The sequence below is a fragment of the Arctopsyche grandis genome, chromosome 9, assembly GCF_051622035.1.
Source record: "Arctopsyche grandis isolate Sample6627 chromosome 9, ASM5162203v2, whole genome shotgun sequence".
Lineage (NCBI taxonomy): Eukaryota > Metazoa > Arthropoda > Insecta > Trichoptera > Hydropsychidae > Arctopsyche > Arctopsyche grandis.
In genome coordinates, this window is record NC_135363.1 from 1,907,074 (window position 1) to 1,933,506 (window position 26,433).

Genomic DNA, 26,433 nt, shown 5'->3' on the forward strand with positions numbered 1-26,433 from the left:
GATCAACGTTTTTAATTCGTAATGACAATTCAAATCATATAGGTTTTGATAAGGAATACATAAAATATGAAAACCCTGCATTCAGTATATTCGGAGAAATAAAATAAAATAAATAAATAAAGGCCTGGTTAATCGCCATCCATCACAGGGTGTTAATCTAAAAATGGTTACGAAGAGATGTAAAGCAAGCTCTTCGCAACCCCCCCCCCCCCCCCCCCACTTTCCTACCCACTCCGTGGATAAGATTCTGTTCTATATAGTAACGTTTCAAATTTCAACTTTATTTTTCTGAATTTACAACTCAAAATTTTTGACTTCTAAAGTAAGTTAAGGTACGGTAGAAATGGGGGGAGGGGGGGGGTAGCGTTGCAGGGCGTGCGTTCATCTGATATGAATTCCATGACGGCAATATCTACATATGTATACTTGACTAAATACAGCGAAATGGAAGCGTTTGTATTATTGAATTTAAAATGAACATTTTTTCCAGTCACACGCCATTTTACGACCGAGTATTTATTTTGTATATTTTAATTTTTCTGTCTAAGGTATCGCCTTTTTCAGCGTCGATTTAAGATAAGCAAGAAAAAGCTCTTTTCTTATATAATGTGAAAATATTCACCATTTGTACCAATCTAAAACTGGTAATCACTTTTATTTCGGTTTTATGTTTTATATAATATTTATATAGAATAATGACTCCGTTTCAAAATGGCTACGTTAAATAAGAGCGATGTGTTATATATTTACATAATTACATGGATGTTTTTATGTTCGTTTGATAAGTTAAATCTGAGAATTTTCCCCGGGAAATTCTCATTACGAGCGACACACTGTCGCTTCGAATTCGCACCTGACACTGTAATTAAACTCCAGCAGCTTCTTTTCACACGGTTTTGTGTAAGTTGCGCTCTCCAGACAATATCGCACAAAAAGATTCGGAAAATACGATGGAAAATTATTATTAGATGGAACTGCATTTTCTTATTAAATTCGAATCAAATTCACACGCAAAATTTATAAAATTATAAAATTACTCACACATGTAGTCGAGAGAAAGACATCTTTCCCATTTTCTCACTTAAGTTTCATGCAATGTTTCAGCATTTAGTTTCATTCAGCTTCAACATTAGTTAACCAGCAACACAGTGCAGTTATTAGCGTGTAATAAGTGATCATAGGTTCATCCCCCTGGTCTGGTCCGGTGTTGCTAGCCAGACCTTAAATATATGTCACTCCAGATCGACCAGAGTTTGCTAATTTATCTGATTTCGTTGGTTCCAACAAATTAGCAAAAAATCTTTCTCGCAAATTCGATTGTATAGCATCTCGAGTTTGCTGATATCATAAATATGCTACCCACTCTGTGAACAAAATTATGTATTTCTCGAAATATTAGTATTATCGAATCTGCCCATAGATGTCACTATGATACTGTATTAACATAATTTATTGTTTATCGATGTTTGTAATATGTGTACTTATACATACAATACTTATGTATAATGTTTGACCATAGATGTAAAAATAAAAATGGGTGTCCCGACAAAACCGCGCGGGACAAAATCACTTGGACAAAATTTATAAACAAATATAATGTATAAACAAATATATATGTATAAACAAATATAAGTAAAAAAATAATTATGAAAACAAATAATATGAATATTAAAAACAGGTCTAATGTATAAGAAAAATCTGATAGAACACAGTAATGATGAAATAAGAATCTTTTATTAATTTTGAAAGTGTACTTTTGGTTATCTCTACGCGCGGTAGTGTTGCTATGTGTCAAAATAATTCCATTGTTGAATTATCATATTTAATATTTGTTAATGGCAACATTATGAAACATTTATTCAGTGCGTTAAAAAGCTGGCAGAGGTAGACGGAAAATAAAAATATATTCGAAGTGGAGCACTACAAAATTTTACGTGCTCCACTGCGCTCCTGCTCCGGGCAAAATCTCATCGCTCCACTGCTCCGTGCTCGTGCTTCGCTCCAATTCTCTGGTTTATATATTTATTTTCTTATTTATATTTGTCTATACATATGCATATGCACAGCCATAGGGCTTTTTAACCACTTTAAAGTAACATATTTAATGTTACTTTTGGTCGGTTTATAGGATTCATTCACAATATTGTGTTTCCTTAATTTTTACTATCTTTTTTCTTTTATTGTTAATTTTATATTACAAGATTTCATTTATATGTTTTTATTATGCAATTTACTTAAATCGATTTTTACTGATTTTCTTTTTTCTTTTATTGTTAATTTTATATTATAAGATTTAATTACATGTTTTTATTATGTAATTTGCTTAAATAGGTTTTTACTGTAGTGCTGCTGGTTAGACCTGGATATTTGTGACTCCAGGTCAATCGTTTCCTACCAGAGTTTGCCAATTTTCTCTGATTTCATTGTTAAAACGGTTCCCGGTAAAATTGGCTAAATATCCTTCCTACCTACTATGTCACCACTATTTGAGATTTGTTCATAGATGTCTCGTTAATTTGCGACTTTTTCGGTGTCTCGTAATTCAGCGACTTGTATAATAAAAAAAAATGCTGCAATGTTTGTAATTGGCCAGGAAGGCGTATTGGGGTTACCTGTAAGGCCTTCCTGGTATATGTATATGTAAAAATAAATAAATATGCGTTGTGCGATTTTGTCACTGCGCTATTTTGGTTTGCGCATTTTGTCACTGCGCGGTTTCGTCCAAGCGGTTTTGTCCCACGTGGTTTTGTGCCAGAGACATAAAAATGGGTGTATACCAGTATAAATAAATATTAAAAAAAAGTTTTCGGGGTAGGTTCAAAATAAAGTAATTCACTATACGGTCCGTAAAGAAGTTTTACTTAAAAAACATGAAAATATGTTCATATATAATTTGACTAATCGAGCAGGCATCCTTCGGTTGGTGAGATCAGCTAACAGTCAGTACAATATTATTTAGTTGTAATGTGTTGTAGAGTGTAATAAGTTTCACCTGGCAGTAGTTGCCAGGCAACGACACTAAATTCGACCCATAAAATCGCTCTTGTAAGGCAACACTCATTAATCCCCCGTATGTCGAGTCATAAAACTATCCCAACAGCCTTTTTTCCCACTAAAAAAAAAGAAAACTTTTACTACCGGTTACATTTTACGATCGCATTTTCCGGGGTTGGTGAGCGCACGCGCGTGAATTCGGACGTTTAAATTCGCGAAATATTCGTCAATGCTTTATTTCGGGTATTTTCACTGTTTTTTCTTATCCTTCTGGCCGACTTGTTTATTCTTCTAAATCCGAGCCCGCACTTTTAGCAAGGGCCGGTGTGCCTTTATCAGTCCAGTGTCAGCCTACGTTGATTTATTTCCGTCATAAATATAAAAAGAAGAATACCAGAGAGGATTTTGTAAGTTCAATGTCTGCTCGTAGTGTACATATGTACGTACGTACGCATCGCGGTGAGGATTTACGTTAAATGCCATTGATTTTTGGACTCTTTAGAGATTTGTGATTGTTTTACAAATTTTTAAATTTCCTTCGATATATGTACATATATTCAAACGCAAGTGTAACCATACTAACACACTTGTAAAGAGTATCGGTGATTAAAACGAAATGTCTATACCCTTCAGGTATAAACACAGATTACCTAAACACAATCTGCTTTAGGTCATCGAGTCTTTAATTAATATTATATATAAGATGTATTGTGAGCATTTATAATTGTTATTCCTTTCATTTTACTGCTTAAAGTGGAAGAGGGACTACCGGTCGTGTAGCGCAGTGCAACTGGTCACATGATTGAACTAGTAATGAGCTGATAACAGCTATACAAAGCTAAAGCTAAATGACCATAGCCCTCTATTTATCCATATAATATAATAAATTAAAGTAGGGAGTGGCCATATCAATATGAAGATTGTTCAAATGGTATAATGAAACGTTGGAAAATGCTCCCTATCTTCCACCCCCCTTCTTTTTCGTTAAGAATTATCTCAAAAACCTGACGTCTTCCTTACATACGTACATTTCGTGTTAAATTTTAATTTTAATAAAAAAATATCAAAATATTTATATTTGAATTTAATTTCTATCAAAAAATGATAAATTTATTAATATATACATATGCAAGTATTTATTTATATTGATACAGATATACATACCTGTGTACACGTCGATAACATTTATTTTTTTCTCTTTTCAGATCATCAATCAATCGCATCACGCCCGGAAAATCTTCCGCACGGCTGGGAAAACCATCGAATATAAACGTCATCGAGGAAAAATCAAATTTATGACGACGTACTTTTTTCCTCGAAGAATACGAGTGGGGGAAAAAACATATGAATGAATTACATTGCGTGCATCAATTTTCATACCGTGGAAATTGAGTAAAATTATTATTATTGCTATTGTAGACCGTGTCTACAGGAACAGACTATACCGGTGAAAACAGTAAGAGAAAAAAAAATATATTGTAACAAAGCAAAATTGAAAATAATTGCTTAACTAACATACATACAGATTCGTGCTTGTATCGTATTCATCATAAGTTGATTAAAACAAGGAACAAATCGCGCTTTTTAACCAATTACGTGCCCTTTACTCATATAATTAAAACATTTTGATTCATTAATTTTGTAACAAATTAACACGCTTCGCGCGTAAACAAACCGTTGTTTTAAATTAATTTATTTCGTACCATTTAATCGTATGGGTAGATTAAAAATCGAGATTACAGTTTGCTAAACAAATGCATAGTTATAATAGTGTTTTGTGAGACTTTAATTATACAGGCTGTCTCGCATAAGCTATTGCGTTCAACTTTAAGGTTGAATGTCATGATAAAGGTGGTTTATTAGAAATAAAATATACATAAATAAACACCGAAATCTACGTATCGTACATTATCGAAGAAATTTATCAGGAAAATAAATAATGATAATATATAAATAACAGATTTATTTTTCACCATTTATATCTCGTCGGGATTCTGTCTCATTAAAAAAAATTGTATATTCTTATATTTTCTATTACATTTTTCAATCGTTTCAATGTAAATAAGTTTTTATGATAGTCTTATAGTAAAAATACACTGTTATCGTACGACATGGGCGTGCTCGTCGTTTCCAGCTGTGATGGGCGTCCTACATATCTACACATACTTATATAGGACTTTGTTTTCAAACCCAGAAGTGTGTATACGTTTTGAGTTGGCATTCTTAGGAAAATTAAAATTGAACGACAGTTCGTTTTGGCGCGTCCAATAATAAATGGTTTGAAGCGCGAAGAGTCTTATTGACGCCTGAAAAGGCACAGTTTACTAGTAGAGAGGTCGTTTATTGTTCAATTCCGACCTGAATCGAAAATTTTATTCGATTTACTCTATGATTACGTCGACAGTTGCCCATATCGACCGTCTCTTGTCAAAGTTTGCCAATTTATCTAACTTAATTGTTGTAACGGTTCCAAAAAAAATCAAAATCCCCTCTTTTTTTGTGCAAATTCAGACAGTCTAAACATGTTAATTGACAGTTTTGTCGCCGCGCTGTTTTATCTCCCACAGTTTTGACGCCTCGCGGTTATGTCGAGGCGGTTACGTCGGGACGCTTTTGTACCGAACGATTTTGACTGGACACCGAATCGTACACCATACTCGTCCTCGTAGCATCCAGCTGGGAAAGCGTTCTTTCAGATCATTGTTAATTCAATGATAAGTTTCTGCTACATTTCTTCAAATATGGGAATCTGAGTTATCGATCACTGCCAAACCTATGTCAATAAAAGGATAAAATATCACCGAAAACACCTTGAGTTTTGCCTTGGATCACGATAGTATAGATAAGGCTCGCTAGAATTTTTTTACATGTGCATAACGATCTAAAAAAAAAACACGTGCCATACTTAAGCATTGTCAGAATTTTAAACAGGCAAGATTTCCTCTTTCGGGAATTTATCTGAATTCTCATACATATATGTACGTATAGTATTGTAACGCTGAGATTATGTGATTGGTGCTCGTCAACTGCTGGTTTACTAACGCTGATCACCTGATATCGCGTTCGCGCCAAAAATGCCTCGACGTATGAACAAGCTGTATACAACAGCCAATAAGATCTCGAGACCCATCGACCAATGATCTCTCTGTGCGGAGAGTACCCGATGAGTATAAATATCAGGCGGCTTTGGTCCGTGCTTCATTCGAATCTGGCAGGCCGACAGATCAAGAACAATAAACTATCTCTACCACAACTGGCGCATCTTTCACTCCGATCTCGGAAACCCCTCTACACGTCTACGCTACAGTACGCTATCGGTAATAAATATTGAATAAAATAAATCTTAATCTAGAGGCCGAATGGAACAAAACTTCACTTATTGATATTTCTTATATACAAGAATATGTAGGTAGTTAAAATTAAGGCTTTCTAAGAGGTGATTAATCAAATTAGTCTGTAAATAAGTACTTTGTTGATTGCATAGGCAACAGTGAATAATATCGTATGAGAGTGAAATATGTTGAAAAAATGAATGGATTCCATTTGAATTTTCCGGTCAGAATTAGGAAAGATGAGAAATTTCAACAAAACCGTTAGTCTTACTAGTTTTCGATAACATATTGACGTATTTATAATATGTCTCAAGCTTACTCTATAGCTTAAACGTAAAGTCACTTTTTGATTAAATCAAATAGCTTCAAGACACTCCGTACGAAAAAACAAAAGAAAAAAACATCGTAATCGCCAGTGCACCCTTGCGGGGTCAACTCTTCTTTATCTACCTCTACACGAGGGCAATAAAAGTGAAACGCCTTAATGAAGATAAAATGAGATTTTTTACAACCGCGCGCGCACACGCAAGACACGCAGTTTTCCCCGGAAAATTTTATTGTTTTGAACCAAAAGTACTCGCACAGCTACCTAAAAACAAAGTAAAACCGCGGATAATATAATATAGTGAATTAAATTATCGCGTCTTTGTTTCGAGCTCCGAATTTGCACATCCCGCGAGAATACCGCGATTGCAAAACGTGATTCGATTATGCGAAATCGGATTGTTTGAATTGCGTCGCTGAACGCGAGAAGCCCAACCTCGAAAAAGCTTTTAATGCGCCAGCCTCTTTAAAGCATCGTGTATTAAGCCCTCATATGAGGCCGTCGTTGTGGGGTAGCCTGTTTTTTTTAATTTAATTTTTTTTTCAATAATTCTGTTGCGGTTTTGTCGCCGAGCGCTTTTTTCTGGGACGGTCTCTTGCGGTTTTTGTCGCTGCGCGGTTATGTCGGGGTGGTTATGTCAGGGCACTTTTGTCTGTCGCGCAAAAGTCGGGGTACCCCCAGCTATAGTCCCGTACTACTCGGAAATTTTACTTCTACCATGCATTGCCTCGTCTTTTTTTCAATTTTTTTAAAAAAAGCAAATAATATCAATCATTTGTATATTACTAAAATAAATAAAATCGAAAGTGTAATTGTATAGAAGTGAAATTTTTCCCCAAAACCTGTATATTCTTCGTAAGATTAGGGTAGTGAGGTTTTAAAATCAGCTGAATAGACTCGTGGTTAGCATATAATGCTTCGAACAGAGTGGTCACGGGTTCAAGTCCCACTGGTTTCTGCTGACCAGACCTTGGATGTGTGACTCCAGGTCGATCGTTTCCTATCAGAGTTTACCAATTTATCTGCTTTTCATTGAAACGGTTCCAACAAATTGGGAACCTTGCCCATTTTCTCGCAAATCTCGAGTTTTCAGCAATTTCGAATTTCGCTGAATTGTATAAAATGCAACAAATATACAAATCTGACTATTAATGTATCTGTGAATGTTAATTGATATGTATTTACTGAATTTCGCTGAATTGTTTAAAAATGCTGCAAATTTACAAATTTGACCATAGATGTCTGTGTGGAAGTTAATTGATATGTATTTACTTTGTTTGAAAATTAACAGTTTATTAAATTACATAAATTGATAAAAAAAAAAGTATTTTAAGAAAAACCATTAAGAATTTTCGCATATACATACTTGTATCAAATGTACAATAGTTTTAGCCAGGAAGGCGCATTGAGTTTACCCGTTTGGCTTTCCTGGTATAGATTAAAAAATAAAATAAAAAAATGAGAGGGTGTGGAGTAGGGGGAGGGAAAGCCATCACTCTTTTGCTCAATGACCGATAATAGAAGCAGTGTTAATGCACACCCCTAGGTTGACCTCGATTGAAAAATTTATTCGTATTTCTGCATTTCCTATATTTTTGGTTGCCAATATATTTGATTTTATTTTTGAAGCGGTTCCTCATCAAGTTCCTATCCAATATATCACCACTATTTGAATATGATTTCAAATTTATGATCAATAAATTTATATACAGAGGTAAAAGCTATAATGGCAACATGATAAAATATAAATTTTAAGAGACTTATTTTGAAACTTTAAAATTTAAATTTTCAGGTACTTATATTCTTCAAATTTTACGCAATTTTTTCTTTATTTATGACTTTTTTTTTTGAAAATGGATTCTACATACATATATGTATCTAAATATGTATATGTGAGAAATTTATAGCTCGGTTTCTCAAAATATGTGAGTGGATTTTCGTTGTTTGACAACGTCATTCTCAATTATATATACAATAAGCTCTATTATGATTGTATGTAGGTTAGTTTTTTTTTTCCTTCAAAAGTCAATTATTTTATATTCAAGAGGAACCGCGGGAAGCCCACTGAATCCTAAACTGTGTTATAAATAAGGAAATATAGAGGGAAAAAATAAGTTTTTCGATATGTAATAATGCGCGACGCTAGGCTTTGAATCCGCAATAAATTGGCCATAAGACTCGGCGTTTATCCACGAGCGCGTTTATTTTTTTTGCGTTTCTCAGAATGGAAAGAGGGCGGGTAAAAAACCGGAAAAAATCCCCAAACCGGATAGAGAAAGCTATTTACACGGGAGGGGGTTGAAACGAAGGAAAATAATAGGATTAACAGATTAGTGAAAAGCAATTTAGCTTTGTTTTTATGCATTCTATATTTTTATTTAAAAAAACGTGACAATTGCATTATCTTTATATCTACATATGTACATATAGCAAATAAACTTTTCTAGGAGTTTTTTTTATTAATTTTAATTATTCTAACTTCTGTTACCTATTTGTATTTGAAAACTGTTGGTGCTGTGTGTCACCCGTGACTTGTCCAAACGTCACACATGCCTGTATTCAAATGAAGCTCCACATCCCCCCCCTCCCCCACTTCCCCGCGTCTCGAATACTTTGCTCTAATTGGGTGTGTGTCCAATCGTTTGCCACATACCCACATATTCACATAGTCACATACTCACACACGTCACGTCTCTTTTTATATACACACATATATGTATGTATTATAATTTCATATAAAGTAATATATTATTTTATTTTTACTGGTATATACATAAATGTACATATGTACATTTATGTATATACCAGGAAGGCCTAAGAGGTAAGCCCCAATGCGCCCTCCTGGTAAATTACAAAAATCAATACACAATTTTTAGAATTATTTTAACAAAGCATCATAGAGACATCAGTGGATAAATTTTTGTAAAACCTTACATTTGCGAAGCATTTTTTATATAAATCGACAACTTTCGGGATACTGATAAACTCTAAATTTTCGAGACGTTTATGCACAACGCCGGGTATTTCTTCTGATATAAAATAAAACAATTTGCAGAACGATACAAATTGTGAAAATAAATAAAATTGTGGCTAAATTCTGCAGTGTGTGAAAAATTTAAATTTAGTTGGCCACAGGTGAAGCGTTCCAGGTATTATAATATATCTAGCATAAAAAGGGTATATTATGGTGGAAAAGCCGAGAAAATTTTGTTATCAAATCACAAATATATGTATTAAGTGCTTACGCGTCACCTGTGCCCCAATTTGCACATAGCTTTTCTGCAAGATGAAAAATAGGGGAATATCGAAAAATTTACGCAAACGCAAAAAACTTAATTGAATCTAAAAATATAGAGCGAATTACATAGCTCATATTATATAAAAAATTTCAAACCAATCTAAACACATTTTATACATATAACATAGTACATCCAATCATTATTCACATTTACCATGGCTCACATATGTACATTTTTGGACATCATGCATGATTCATTGGACTGACTTGGTGTTGCGCAACAATAGAATTATTTAAATATCTATATTATATAAAATATCTGAACAACATTTCTTTGACACATTTACAACTAGTATCCAAAAGTAAGTAGGGAGGTTGAGCAGGATTTCCCAAACTCTTCTACGATGGAGCACTTAACAAATCTTGGAATTTTGACAGGACTTGGTTATTTGGCTATAAAAAAATCTAAGCAAAAAACATTTATTTTCAAGTGTTAGTCATATAAAAGAGGCCTATTTAAACTTTTTATATCACTAGGCGACAGCATATTTTTCTAGGGGTGGGGGGGTTAATACTTATTTAAAGGGGGGTCGACTTATAAGTAGTGGACGGCTTCTAGCAGATGCTTTTGCAAATAGCAATAGAACGCTCTATTGGTGTTCAAAGTAAGAGAGTAAAAAATATTTTTTTAAAGGTTTTATATTAATTTCACTTTGTTCACAAATGAGGCGTTCCTTCGTTAACTCTTCCAAAAAAAAAAACATTATAACTTTTCCAACTTCCTAGATTTGGCCCCCGATAGAAATTTTAATTGTTTTCGCTAAATTGTTAGAGATATTCAATCGTCATAGATATTTATTTATTTATTTATTTACTTTACATATACGGCCGCAAAGACCATTGAACAATAATATTATAAATAGAACAATAAAACAAACAAAAAACACAATATTAATATAAGAAAAGAAAAGAAAAAATATGAGTTTTAAAACTAATTGAATAAATAAATGAATGAATCTGTATAAATCAGAAAAATGATGATGCAACAATTTTTTTAAACTATGTTTTAAATATGTTCAAAGATCCAGAATTTTTCGAGATCGTAACAGCCGACGTGAACCCATTTGCAATAGCCCACTTTTTTTACTACAGTTTTTCCATAAGCAATTAACAATAGTGAAACATTTTTAACACTGCATTTAGCCTAAGTCTGCTTATAATTACTTTAAAATTAGTCATACTTTTAAGATAAAAATATAATACTACTACATACATAATTCAATTAGGTTCAAATATATATATGTATGTCAACATTTGACATTTAATTTGTAACTTTTTGTCAAGACATGAAAAAAACGAAAAATTTAAGAACCACAGTTTGGGAAAACCTGAGGTAGAGTAATAATTTTTCAATTTTCTAAACATAGCGATGGATATATACAGAAGGGGAGACCTTGATATTGTAATTTGCCTAGCCCACAGTAGTTGACTGTTTGCAGACTAAAATTTGTGGGTTTTTTATACATATGTACATATATATGTATTTACATTTGTTTTTGATTTTTTCAGATACGCTTCAAAATCTGCAAGCGGTGATTGAACTGTCGAGTATACAATGAACGAATGGATCGCCCGAGTGCGGCGAAGCTAAGCGGTGATAAGCGACGGACACTTGGTTGTACGAGTTGTATGAGTGCTTTGACTCCCGTGAGGGATACAATTAGTGATTGGTGCGCGATGTGTTACGACATGGCGACGATGGGAGTGAGAGTGCGCGGGTGAGGCGGAGGGCGGGGGTCGGGGGGCGGACGGGGGAGGGGGGTTTCGGCGTGTGATGACGGTGATGCTGGTGCGGCAGGCTCGCTCCAGCGGCACTTCGGCCGGCTGGACCCCCAAGGCATGCGTCCCCGCAGATATCGGCACGCTGCTAGCAAACTGCAACGCAGCCAAGGCTATGCGCTACTACCGACTATGGATATACACATGCAACGGCGCACTGCTGCTGGCGGTGCTGGTCTTCTGCGCCGTTGCCGGACGCACGCTCGTCGGAGACTATCGTCGCAGGCTGGTGCCTGGATTTGCGCTGCATCAGCCGAGTCTGCTATGCGCTGGCGCAGCCCTCTTGGCGCAAGCCGGATTTCTGCAAGCGGTCGGATGTGCGGGAGCGCTTCGGCTAAACGAACGATTACTAAACGCCTATTGGTTGATGATGCTAGCGTTGCTGCTAGGCGACGTGGCGGTCGGCGTGTTCTGGGTGTTTCGCTTGGAGCAGCTGTGTCGCGAGCTGAAGCCTGGATTGAGGATGCGGCTGTCTCGCGACTACGGAACGGAGCCGGAGTTCACCGCGCTGTGGGATCGCTTTCAACGCGAGGCAAGATGCTGCGGCGTCCAGGGTGTGCGCGATTTCGGACCGCCACACGCTTGGGCCCGGGACGCAGTGTTAAACGCCACCTTTTCGGCATGGCCGCCAAGCTGCTGCGGAGGACGTACCCCACCGCCTTGCCCAGGATGCGACGAACGCCTGCTAGCTTGGGTGCGCCACACGGCGGACGTGCTGTTCGTGTTGGGGTACTGCGTCATAGCTTTTTTAAAGTTGTGCTTCTTGGGGATCCTGCGGTACGAGATACGCGAGATGATCCAGAAGATCAAGATGCTGCAAAACGAGGTGACAGATGGGGCGGCCGGTGGAGAAGGAGGGTGCGGACAGCCGATTGCCGTAGCAGTAAACGCAAACGGTACGGTGCGAGGCGGGGAGAGGGAAGCGCTGCTTGGAGGTGCAGCGAGGCGCGACTCGGATGCAACGAGCGGATGCGCGCTGCTTGGAGAGGAAGCCTTGGAGCTACGCGAGATGGGCCGCGGTCGGCGGTTGCTGCCAGCGCCTCCGGTAGCCACCAGCATCTGACTAACATACTACCTGGAGCAGCTGTTCGGCAGGCGGTGGCGCGGGCCTGCATCTCCGGAGGGCAGCACCGCCTGAGGGCGGCGCCGTCGGGAGCGTCCCGCCGAGCTGACGTATCTGTAGCGGCCAGCCCGCTCTCGCTTCGTTCAAGGACTGCTTCCTCGTCGTGCTACTAAGCCGACGTATCGTTGTTGTTTCGCAGCAGGGACGCCGAGGCGTGCTGCGCGCGCAAGTACCATGCGAATGCGCTTAGCTGCATGGAGAATGTTCTATGATTTCACACCCAGGAGGCACTACGTTTGACGCGGCGCTTCATTAGCGCAGTTTTCTATCATATATTACACATAAAGCAAACTACAATGGATACCATCATTTATCTAGTATCAAGGCTAAATTCATTTTCTCATATTCTAAATACCAATTTTTTGAAGAAAAAAAAACAAATATTAAAAGGTTTGTTGATAATCTATTCAACAAAAAAAGTATATTTACAATAAAGTACCAGAATTTTTCAAATTTAACCTTCAGCGGGATATCTCAATCCCTTAAAATAAAATGTTCACAGCAAGTTATTATATTATATTGGTTGAGGGCGTTAAACGAATACCTACATAAATATAAATCTCATTGGCATAAATTAAAATAAAAACCAAAAAATTGAACGATTTTTTATAAACATGTATGTATGTACATATATATGTACATATGTACATATTTGAAAATTATAAAACTAAAAATTTATCAAGAAGTCACCCTCTCCCTACCTTTATAAAAAAAAAAAATTGAAAACTGTAAAATTTGAAAACTGTTATGACCTTGAAATCATACGGGTAACCCATATCAACATCACGCGATTTGGGAGACCGCACACTCCATTGGAAATGCAAAGCTAGAAATATCACCGCTGTAGTATACATACATATATAATAGATCAAGTCCAGACGTTTAACTGGATTGAAACGAAATAAGGAAGAAAAAATAATAAAAAAAAGAAAAAAAAGAAAAGAAAACAGTATATCGTATTATATTTAAAAAAATATCGACCTTAATTTATTTTGAATGTTTTTCATATTTAATACGGATATATTAATTGAATTTCGAATTTAAAAAATATGCTTTGCTATGATTTTTTAAAAATATACATATATATAACAGTAAAATTTTTAACAAAAGCACTATACTATATATTTTATACTTACCAATAATAAAAAAAACATATATGCAGACCGAAAAAACGAATACAAATAAGAATTGAAAACGAAAAAAAAACAGCACATGCCCGAGATTGGGTTAGCCTGAAACAGAAGCACGTACGCAGTACATAAATAAATTAATACAATATTATCCCCACAGAATTTACCCGCTTTATTCGAATTTGAAACCATGTTAAATTGTATTATACATACATACATTATATATATAGAAAACTGCGCTATTCGAACTGCGTCAAAAAATATAAATAAAACAATTCACAATCCAAGCATTCTCATGTGTGCACGCATCGTGTGGACTCGGCATTACGCTACTCATAAAATTCGCCACATACTCGTCATGCAATCAGCGAAATTTAAAAAAAAATTATAGTAAATAATAAAAAAAATAAAGCAAAAAATGTGTCAAGGTATAATAAAATATTTAATATATAATTCAAAATATCAATCGGTATCTCATTATTTTTCAAAAAAAATTTTAAATCGATCAAATCGTAGTTCAATGTATTTTTTGATATATTAAATTAAAAATCGTGAATGTGCAATGTTTCAAATATTGTATAAATTTAATATTTTTTTCGTGTTTTAAGTAAAAGTAATTAAAAATTTCAAAAATGAAAATAATCGAAAATTTATTTGTATAGGAGATTAAAACGCGAGAGTTTGACGTTTTCAAAATTAATTATATTTCAATTTAAAAATTATATATATGTAGTCGATTCTCGATGTAATTATAAATGATCATATATTTTATTTTCAAAAAATATTTACATATATAAATATATAAACCTTGAATTTCACATGTATCTAAAAAGTCGTTATCGCATACCTCCCGAACAATGTGTCAGCTAATTTTTTTTCTATTTTTTTTTTTTTTCAATAAACGAGAGCTTTTATCTGAGAATTTTTCCGAAAAACATTGCCCATAAATCTCAACCGCTATCGAGACGCATTCACAACGACGCACACGAACACGTCCCTGTAAACGAGCCTTTATTTTTCAAACGCATGCACAAAAATATAAGGAAAAAACCCATACAAAAAAAATATTTGATTTTTTTTTAACTTTTAACACCACATTTACATACGTAGAACTTTTTTATATTTAAATATATACTTAAAAGTGTTGCGTGAAGTGGTCGCCATATATCGATTATATCAAAAACGTATTCTCGATTTGATTTTAATAAAAAAATATCAGCGCCACATTCTAATTTTGCGATCAGCTCACGCAGCAATAGTTATTGTTAATATATTAAATATGTATACATAAATAAACAGTGTTTCTAACGGATAATCCAACAGTTATGTTTGATTTTTTTCTTAAATAAGACGCATTTATGAATTAACAAAAGTTGAAAGTTTGATTTAGTACAATTGCACATACAACATATTATAATATGTTCATTTTATGTTAAATCATCCGATTTAATCATTTTTATGGCCTAAATTGAATGAAAACGATGTAAATCATGTTTGGTTTCAACAATATGGCATTGAATCCCATATAAGTCGTCAAACAATCGCTTGTTTACGCTTGAATTTCAATGATTTCAAGATAACTTTTCTATTAAAAGTATTACCAATAATCCCAAAAGCGACATTCAAATCTTCGAATACTCATAAAGTATGTTTCATTTGAGAAAAATATCAAACACAACCAGTAGATCAGCCTTTAGATGAAAAAATTTAGTTCGAATATGTTATCTAACAGTTATACATATACATACATATATTTATTAGAATGGTATTAGAAAGATGGTAATTCGAAATCCAAAAAGAAACACTAACATAAACACATGTTTGCAAAACTTTAGTCAAAAAAAAAATACATAATAAAAAGGTAGGGACGGACATTGCGGGTAGTGACAATATATATTGACAATTAATTAGCATTTAATAGAATTCGATATACATACATAAATATATATTTGACATTTAATAATCACAAATTATGCATACGTATATACATATAGTCACTATCAGTCATACTCAACTATGTAATTGTTAGATTTTAAGTCATTTTATTTTTTTTGACTCATCTCGAGTCAAAAAAAAAACAACAAAAAAAAACACCACGAATCATTATTTAACTTATGCCTTGTTTACATTTGTGTACTTCTTCATAAAACTCGTATAATTTGTAACCTCGCGATATTTTGAGGTGTTTGATTCAACTAATATATCGACGTGTTAGCTGATAACTGTTAAGCCAATTAGTTCATAATAATGACGTGTATTAAAACAAGTGTTTTTCTATTATTATTATTATTATATATTATATATATACTGTGGCATAAAAAGGCTTTATTACCATGAACAGGCAGAGGATTATAACGGCATGAAAATGAGCTTAAAAATGTAGTGCCTAAATGATAAGAAAAAAAACAATTAAAGGAATAGTGGATACTCAACGACCATTGTCTATGTCTAACATATAAACTAGTTTACGTTTTGAATGTATATAAAATAATAAATTAAATTAAATATTCAACGCCTATCTCCCCCACCCCCTCCTCCCTTCCTCGTTTCCTTCCCATCCCTTTTCCCTACCCTTTAACTACCGTTGCTTATCAAAAGATATTATTATCCGTGGAAAATCTCGTTTTACGAGGTGGGAGTGTTTTATGTCACGTGCGAGAGTGAAAATAGATGTTCTCCTTTTTTCTCGAGAGTTTCCTTTTTTCACTATACTTTTATGATGCTTAACGCTACCGTGCCTCAGACCAAAATGGCGACTTTGTCTACATTTAAAGTGTTAATCTTGTGTGCCGTTCACAAGACAAACATTCAGCACATGTAAACCCACACAAAACCCATTCCTTTTATTTCAACAGCTTTTTACAGATGTTTCAAAACTATAAGGCGCGCGAGAGTGAAATTGTCTAAATACATATGTATGGAGTGCTAGCTACTGATTTGAGTGAATATTTATATCCAATTTCCAACCCAATTATCAGTCAGTAAAAGAATTAAAGAATTGAATCACCTTTTTGTTCTATGAACTCTTTTTTTATATAAGTCCTTTTTAAAAATATTTCAAAAATTCATAAAAAAAATTACATTGTATTGAAGTTTGTTAAAATCAAAAAGAAATTTGAAAGAAAAATAAATGTAGAGTGATGTTCGACAAGCAGTGCTGGTTTTAGGAGGGGGGCTGGGTCGGGCGGCGCCCGAGGACGCCAAATAAGTTAGGGCGCCGCTCGATGCGCCAAAGGCGCTTTAAAATTAAAATTAGAGCGTCAAAAGCCATACGAAATTTTAGATTAGAGCGCCAAAGGCGAAATTTTTTTCTAAAGGTATTTAGAAAAAATTTCCCAAGGGCGCCTTTGGGTGTAAGGCCGGCACAAAGCAACACGCATGTGATATTGGACATAACATTTTGCTCCAAGCTCCATTTTGACTTACTTTTTTGTTGCAAAATCATCCTTGATTTGGGCAGCATCTTAGATACAGTTCATATGACAGTAAAATACGTAGTAGAGGTTTTGAAATATGATCTCTTGGTAATCAATATTGCACCTATGTATGTAATTACACACAAAAGTGCGTTTAACCACTTAATCGCCACGCTTTTTGTAGAAACCGATTCGATTATTTTATTATATGTGTTTGTTTAGTGGCAACCTTTGACACTATCTCTTGAATATATAACAAACTAGCGAAAAATATTGACTTTTTTCAATTTCATTAGTATTACAGGATATTTTTAGATGTCGCTGTGAAGAAACCAAAATTAATTTCGAGCCATAAACTTATATAAGCTTATGGCGATGAAGTGGTTAACTTACAACCGCCACAGTGGCACTGTTTAGCAGAACATCCATCGTACACTCAAATCTGCCAATAAATGTGTAATTTCGTAACAACTGTAACATACAATACAGTGTCTATTTTGCCTGTCTTATATCTCACTAACCTGGGTTGATTTTGAACGACTAGCATCATTTTATCACTTATTTGCATTAGAGTTTTGAAACTTCTGTATGTACTTATTATTGAATTAATATTATTCCTTGTTAAATAAAAATTAAAATCGTTTGATTGTAATAATTTTAAAATATACTATGTATAGCTATTTTATTAATTTAACACTCTTTGGTCTTGTTTTTTCGTTTTTGACATCTTATGTATAGTATGGAATCAAAACGAAAAGAATACCAATGTCCAAGCAAGTGTGAACGCCCCATGGCAATTTGGCGTATTTTCAATGATGTTCAGAGTCATTTTTCTGCGCGGGTGTTTCGAAGACCAAAAAATAAGTTTAAAAAACGCGCATTCGAGATGCAAAAAGACTCTCACCAATGCTAAAATTAAATAAATAAAATAAACACCAGTGCAGACCATATATTATATAAAATATTTATATAATTATAAAAATATATTTATTAATAATACGTAGACCAAATATATTGTAAGCACAATTACATTTAGATATACAAATTGATTAATTTGTTGAATCGATGGTTCTTGAAAGATCCTACACCAGCTGGATCTATTATGTAATATGTAATATCTTTAAATGTTAACGTATGCAATTTTTAGAACTGTTTCAAAGTACTCTGAGAGCCGTCGTTTAGGTTGGAAATGCATCAATGTTTCAATAATAATATATTAATTGTAATTGTATTGTGAATTCACCTTTACCCCGACTATTTAAGAATGTACTTAAAATATTTTCAAGTGAAAGTTCGATTCGGTCAATTTCGATGTTGTATTTCCAATCTAAATTATATTATTATAATATTTATAAATATATATGTATGTATTAATCATTGTATATACCTCTATAAATTTTGTATATATCTACATTCGTTAACCCCTAAGAAATATCTGATTGAAAAGCTTTAAATTATCGTAGTAAATAAAAAAAAAACCCATAGTCCAACATTGGACTATCACTGGTTCATTAGTGTGAATGAATAAATGAATGAATACAACTTATATTTATAATTTATTTATATTAAAAAAAAATAATACAAATTAACTATCGAGAGCGTGAACGGTAAGGTGCAAAAAAAAGTAAATAAATAAAACGAATATTTTTTAAACGAACATTGAACATAAATTTTGCACCAATTTTGAACGTTTTAAAAAAAATATTATAATTATTACTCACTGCGTATTTGTTTGAATATTATATATATATATTTATTATTATTACTAGATGAAAAAAAAAGTTTGTATAGAGATGTAAAAAAATATATAACTGTTCATATAATTATTATAATGTATGTGTATTTTAGAGATAATACTTTGTACGCAATATACACTATGCGGAAATATATATTTTATATTAGTATTAAAAAAAAATACTCAATAAAAATGTATATTTGTTCTAAGAGTATATTGTATTTATATAAATAAATATATATATATATATATATATATATATATATATATATATATATATATATATATATATATATATATATATATATATATATATATGTATATGTATGTATGTATGTATAAATATATAATATATATATTATATTGTATCGCTATCATTAGAAAAGTATCTGTTGTATTATAGCTTCATGATTACATTGTAATAATGAATATTATATATTAAATTAAATTATAATTTAAAAAATATTATCGAATTATGTATTAATTGAGTGAAGAATGGAAATAATAATAATAAAAAAATAAATGATCATTTTTGTCTTTGATTTCATTCGATTATTATTATTTAATAAATTCTTATATATAATTTGATACAAAATGAGAATCTAAAAAAATAAAATTTACAATAATAAATTACATATAAATCATACATACATATATCATTACTACAAACAGTTCTGAGAATCGACAAAATCGGCAATTAAGTGGAAATTTACATACTTTAATACACATATAAAACAATTAATGTATCAGTTAATTATATGTAACATACATACGTTTTCATTTTATTACACTATTTTATACATGGATGTGTTCCTTCAAAAAATTACAACTTTTCTTCTAAATTTTAACCCACTTAATACAAATAACACATTAAAAAATAAAAGTATCTAAATACACTGTCATATAAAAATTGCGAACCAATTTGGGTATACAGATATTGACCACAAACTGCAAGCATATGTATTGCTTGCAACAATCAACAAATTCGAGCTTGCGAGAAGGGAAGGGGATTCCAATTTTATTGGAACGTCACAACAATTAAGTTAGATAAATCGGTAAACAGGAGACGGTCAATCTGCATTTAATAGCTATACGGATCTTGCCAGCAGCTCTGGACATATTCGTAATCATCGAGTATATTGATTTTTTTTTTAATTTAGGCTAGAATTTGAACCCAAGACGTCTCTGTGGCAAAAAATTGCCTAACCAGTGAGCTACGCTGTGGCTATGCTTATATTTGATGTGCGTAATTATTTTTTTTAATAAAAATGTTCCAAATACAACCTAGACTACGCAAAAGGTATATATTGAAATATTTTTTAGATATCATATTCATATTCAATGTAAAAGTATAAAGGAGCACACACATAAAAAAAAGGTTTCAAATTGGAAAAAAATTCAAACAAAATTTGTAGAATATTATTATCTACTTATGTACATATGTATTATTATGCAATATATAATTAATGACTTACTTTGACTTCCGGTTCCAGAATTTTAATCGTAGAATCCATATTAGACCCTCCAATAACGACCGGAGGTGCTCCAAGTGGCTCACTCTTGGCACTTCCGGTACTTGGCTCTCCTTGGGTATTTCTCATATTCATGAAAGTTCCTCTGCCCTGAGGACTTTCAGCATCCAGGTTTGACTTCAGCTCGCTGTAGCTGACAGCTATTTGAGCACCGACTTTCGCGTTGTTCTTGATCAAAGCAACATCTTAACGCGGTTAAATATAAGGAAAATACACACACAAACACGCTATAAAATACTTAAGTTTTAACAAAATTAATTATTGACTTTTTGAAATTTATTGCCACACTCCTTCAATAAAATTCCTATACTAGAATCAGTGGCGGCTCATTATATAGTGTATAATTTCTTCATACAAAAACAGATGTGGATGGGATGCAACAGTACCGCAGCACCCATAAACTGAAATGGGGGTAAAATGCCTAATCTATTTAAATCAGTTTCATCATATTATCAGTGTTATTTGAACCCATGACCCATAAACTTTACACAAAATTCAGAATAAAAGATATTTTTCAATCGTTTTCGTCAATTCGTAATACGTTGCATATGATAAGTAGGGATTGCAAAAATATCGAAATTTCCGATATCGATATTATCGAAAGAAAAAAAGAACGATTCCGATATCACCTGCATTTGAATGTTTGTATTGAATCAATATTCATCGATTCAATACAAATATTCAAATGTAGGATATCCGGGTACAAAATGTGAAGTAGGTACGTCCCAGGTATAAAGGATTATAACATTTCGTAGAAATTAGTTTTTTTTTTTTGCAATTCCGACTTAAGCTTATCAAATATCCATACATGGCTCATTGGAAATGCAAGAGTGGAATAAATTATGAAAAAAGATGCATATCGGCTTTATTTAAAAATTAAAAGTGAAAAATTGCAAATTTAAATACAGATAGTGTCTCTATTTTAATTAATAAAACACATGATAATTTTGACAAATTTGCACGAGGCGGATTTTACACTCGTTATTGGCATACTTATATAAAAGTTAAATCGTTTAGAATTTTTCTAGGAAAAGCGTAATCCGCAATCCTACCAATACGAGTAGGCAAAACAATTGCACGGATTACACGACCCATGTTCAATGCGTTTTTTTCAATGCTACCTGGAAAAGTTTCGCTAGTAGTATTCTTGTTTACTTTGTACATGTTCAATATATGTACAACGCCTATCGGCGTTTTTCAGGCATATGAACGCCAATCGGCGTTGGTCAGCATTCAAAGGGTTAAGAAAGTTTCACTAAAGTTTTCTTTTCTTACTGGATACGCACCTTTCCTACAAAGCCTATTTTCATTTGACACTTCGGCTTACTAGTTAGGTTTTGCAAATGAGTAACTTACACGTGTCATATTAATTTTAACGGTGTAGGATCGATATTGGGTCCAGTGGGCCGCCATGTAACATGCTGCGGCGACAAAGTGAAAAATGTTCCCTTAGTTATGACGTCAAATGGTAAAAGTTTAGTTCGAGCTTATATAATATAAAATAATAATGATGTAAGGGAAGGGCATTTTAATTGGCGCGAAAAGGATACTGGCTTCTAACGACTTTCCACCGGTGACGCGAGCGACAGCTGACAGAATGAAAGGGGTGACCTCTTTCCCTTTTATCCCACGACGATCTGCGTCACACAGGGCCCCCCAGATCGCCTTTTCCATCTCCAGCTCTGTCGAATATAAAAAAAACGTGAAAAAAGAAGAGGGAATATCGCCATTACGTTGAGCGAACGACGACGCGTGCGAATGACAGGCGATATAGTCTCAACGGTTCACTATTGTAAAATTCACTAAAAATACATGTATGTATACACAAACGTGTGTGTGTGTGTTTTTTTATGTTGAGATACGCTGATTAAAATGTTAGATTCTCAAGCTAGAACTTTATATGTAGCTATTTACGATCTGCAGAAAATGTTTTATACATAGCTGGTGTTCAAATACATATGTACATACATATATGTACATATATAATTCAGTGGCGTGCCGTCCATGGATGCTGTGCATCCCTTAAAATTTACGTCGAAAATATTTTCATACCGTTTGTTTTCTGAATTTATTAATTTTATTTATCTTTCATTTATTACGTGATTATGATATATACGATCTTTTGTCTGATCCAAAATTGACATAAACGAGCATCCCCGTTGAAAGACCGTAGCCGTCTGCGCGACCGGTGCTTGTTTCCCATCAAGCTTGTATTGCCATGGATGCTGAAGTTCTCTAAAAATATTTTGCGCATGCGCACAAATGAGCTGTCACTATTGCGTATGCGCATGAGTGAGACGACTCTACAGTCGTCTCGCTCACGCGACACTTGCTCTGGAAGCAAAATCTCCTTGATTCGTTGATTGATATTTCGTACGTTACGTCCTAAGTTATTTGATTTTATTATTTTATTGTAATTTATTACGTCCTAAATTATTATTTATTATGGGCCTAAATATAAATAGCCAAAGTAACAATGCAAGTGGATTTATCGCCGTTGTTAATAATAATTCCAATTGTTTAATTAAAAATGTACTAAAAAAGGGACATTTGCTTCTCCATATAATGAAAAATAGATTATTGTCAAAGAGCCAAAAAACCCCCACCAATATTGAATATTCATTCAAAAACGAACACATATCAAAGACATTTTAATAAATATAAATATGAAAATGTTTGGAAGAATAAAATGAAATTTAAAAAAATAAACTGATCGTGTTTTGGACAGCATCCTCTGGTTGAAAAATCACCGCACGCCACTGATATATGTACATATAAAATAAAAAAATAAAATACGTATGTTCAAAGGTTCAGTTCCACTTTGAACGACAGCGACTGAAAGCATGAAGCCAATATTTGTACTTTGATAGTTTTTATCATTAAAAATGCGAGAGTGTGACGTTTCGATTCAATGGCATTTCATTTTGTATTTTTTTCTGGAATGTTGATAAAATCTTCTTTGAAAATTTAATTTGTTTTTTCTAGATTTCATCAATTCAATTTTTTTTAAATTTAAGACTTTCTTTAAAGGCAATGAGATTGACCTTAAAATTTTCAACATGAGACCGTCAAAGCTTCAATAAAATTAAATAATTTTCTTTTAACATTGCATGTACATACATATATAGGTATATGTATGCACTATTGCACTTGAAATTTGAAATTTTTGCATATGAAACATCACGTACATCATACAACGTTTTTGTGACATACCTGTATATTTATTAATTTAAGTTTGAACTATATATTGTGGAATTACAGGAGTACCTAATGCGTCGCGATTATCGAAAATATACATAGATGATAAAAATAAAAATATATACATATATACATTTATACATAATAATAAAAAAAACAATAGCATTTTAATAAAGTAAAATATCAAATAATAAAATACAATGTAGGGAATGTCTTGAGTCTACAGCTATCACCAATATCTAAGAACCAGCCGCAAATTCAAAACATCCCTTCGGGGCCCAAATGGAAATGATAAGTTCAAAATTCCACTCATACATCACATTCAATTATGAAAATAATTATGAGCGCCGGCTACCAGACAAATAGATCAAAATAATCTCCGATAACCTACGCTCATTGAGATGCAAAGTATCACATTCAATCGCAGCAGCAATGTTTTCATTTAGAAGTCGGATAACTCTTTGAATATGAGGCATTCGATAAAGAACTGTGCGAGCAGGAGTTATAGATATGAAATGATGATGTATACCATGCACATAATTATTAGGGACATAAAGTCACAACTGTCCCAGAAAGGACGGGCATGACGTATTACTACGTAGAAGCTGAAGAACAAGACGAATTAAAGAGAAGTTTCTCCGAAGTTCGAGGGAATTATACCCAAGCATAACCAAAATTAAGGAGTAGGGTATAGGGTTAGACGAGTATAATACATATATTAACTCATATTTCAATCTTTTCAATACATATGTATGTATGTACATACATACGTATTTACTTAGAAACTTGTGGTAACTTAAACCATTTTTAAAATAAAATTGATAATTTCTTTGATATAAATGTTTTTTGTATTCTTCCTTTTTTACTAGTTACTAGCCTCTTCTTACTTCACTTTCGATCTTTTGTCTGAAGAAATTTGGGTTCTTATCCGATCGTTTTCAAATTTTGCCATTTTGCTCGGTTTGGTCATTTCCATTTACCTTTTGAATATTTTCTTCTTTTTCATAATTGTTTATTTTATTTTCTATTTTGAGTTCGTTGTATTTTTTTTCGGTTTTCTTTGCTATTTATCTTATTTTATACGACTTTATGTGTTAACAAATCCTTTAGGTCCATCAGCTATGTCGCATTGTATATAGAATATTCCAAGTATTCTCAAATATATATGTAAATATGTGTTAATGATGAGACTTTTCTGGAAAAAAATGGAACATTGACCTGTCTTCACCAAAGATCAATACGCATACCCATATTATAATACAATTGTGAAAATGTATACATATGTATGTTCATATGTACATAAATAGTAGAAGCAAAAAATCCGTCGATAAAAAGACCAGACACTGGAGAACACTGACCCAGAAGGTGACGTGAGCACTTTGTAAAAGGGCAATAATCCAATCGAACTGGAGCCTCCTTCCAGTGACGATTTCGATTTACACAACACCCATTATTGTATGTCGTTACATTCAAATAATGGGGGACGGTTTCAGGAAATACGTCAGGCAGTTACATTGTCAACCACACAATAATGTATGTATTATATGAACACATTTGACGCAATCGGTCCTTCACAGTCGCAACTCCATCACAATGCAATGACGCAAATTATCTCCATCAATATTACAGTTACATATTGTACGAGGAACACTCAAAAGTTCCTGTAAAACGTTAATGAAAAGATTCAACGCATTAAATATTATTTATTTAAGTTCAATCATTTTTCGATGCAGTATTCTAAATCTAGAAATCTTCATCACAAAAGTCAAAAGGACGTACATATTTTCACATGGGATTTTTTTCCACTGTTAATAGTATTTTATATTGAATATTTTCTATTGAAACATGTTTATTGGGATAGTGTTCTGGCCACACTATTTTTTATTTTCGTTTAAAAAGGTTAATTGGAAGTGTGCTGAATTTTAAATCAGTAAAATTGCGAGCTGAAAGCTCGTACTAGTATTTACTCGTATTTACACGAATCTGAATTGAATTAATAGGGATAATATATTAAATTGTCTTTATATGAGAATTAAATGAAATTCCACTTAAAAAAATCATATTTCGACTATTATTGTAGATTAATAACAAAAAATCGTTTATTTTATCGAGTTAAGCCAATTATCAATAGAATTTTTTGTTATTCTTCTTCTTGTTAATGCCTTGTCCGCATCCGGACGTTGGCGACCACCTCGTCGATTATTTGAATATATCCGCATCGGTCTTCGGCGGCTCGGAACAGCTCTTCGGCGCTCATATCGGTCCACATGCGCATGTTTCGAAGCCAAGATAACTTTTTCCTGCCAATCCATTTTTTTCCTTATATTTTCCCCATGGTTATTAAACGGAGAAATTCGTATTTTGGACCCCGTATCATGTGTCCGAGGTACTCCATCTTTCTCCGCTTGATGACAGAAACAAGTTCCCTGCCTCTCCCCATCATGCCGAGGACAGCTTCGTTTGATATCTTTTTGGTCCACGGAATCTTCAGCATACGCCTATAGACCCACATCTCAAAAGCTTCAATGCGGCTGATCATCTTGGTTTTCAGAGTCCACGTCTCACATCCGT

General features: G+C 33.5%; 2 protein-coding genes across 2 annotated transcripts in view; one reads left to right on the forward strand and one right to left on the reverse strand.

Annotated features, from left to right (window-relative positions):
- The window catches only part of LOC143916562 (tetraspanin-1-like), a 203,273-nt gene extending 189,515 nt beyond the window's left edge, over positions 1–13,758 (forward strand). The window contains exons 5-6 of the mRNA XM_077437706.1: positions 4,200–4,450; positions 11,459–13,758. Of these exons, the coding sequence (XP_077293832.1) occupies positions 11,724–12,791 (1,068 nt within the window). The 5' untranslated portion in view covers positions 4,200–4,450; positions 11,459–11,723 and the 3' untranslated portion in view covers positions 12,792–13,758. The remainder of the gene's footprint in view (positions 1–4,199; positions 4,451–11,458) is intronic.
- The window catches only part of LOC143916882 (uncharacterized), a 357,016-nt gene that overhangs the window by 272,760 nt on the left and 57,823 nt on the right, over positions 1–26,433 (reverse strand). The window contains exons 6-7 of the mRNA XM_077438143.1: positions 22,215–22,346; positions 20,608–20,849 (exon numbers count right to left, since the gene is read on the reverse strand). Of these exons, the coding sequence (XP_077294269.1) occupies positions 20,608–20,849; positions 22,215–22,346 (374 nt within the window). The remainder of the gene's footprint in view (positions 1–20,607; positions 20,850–22,214; positions 22,347–26,433) is intronic.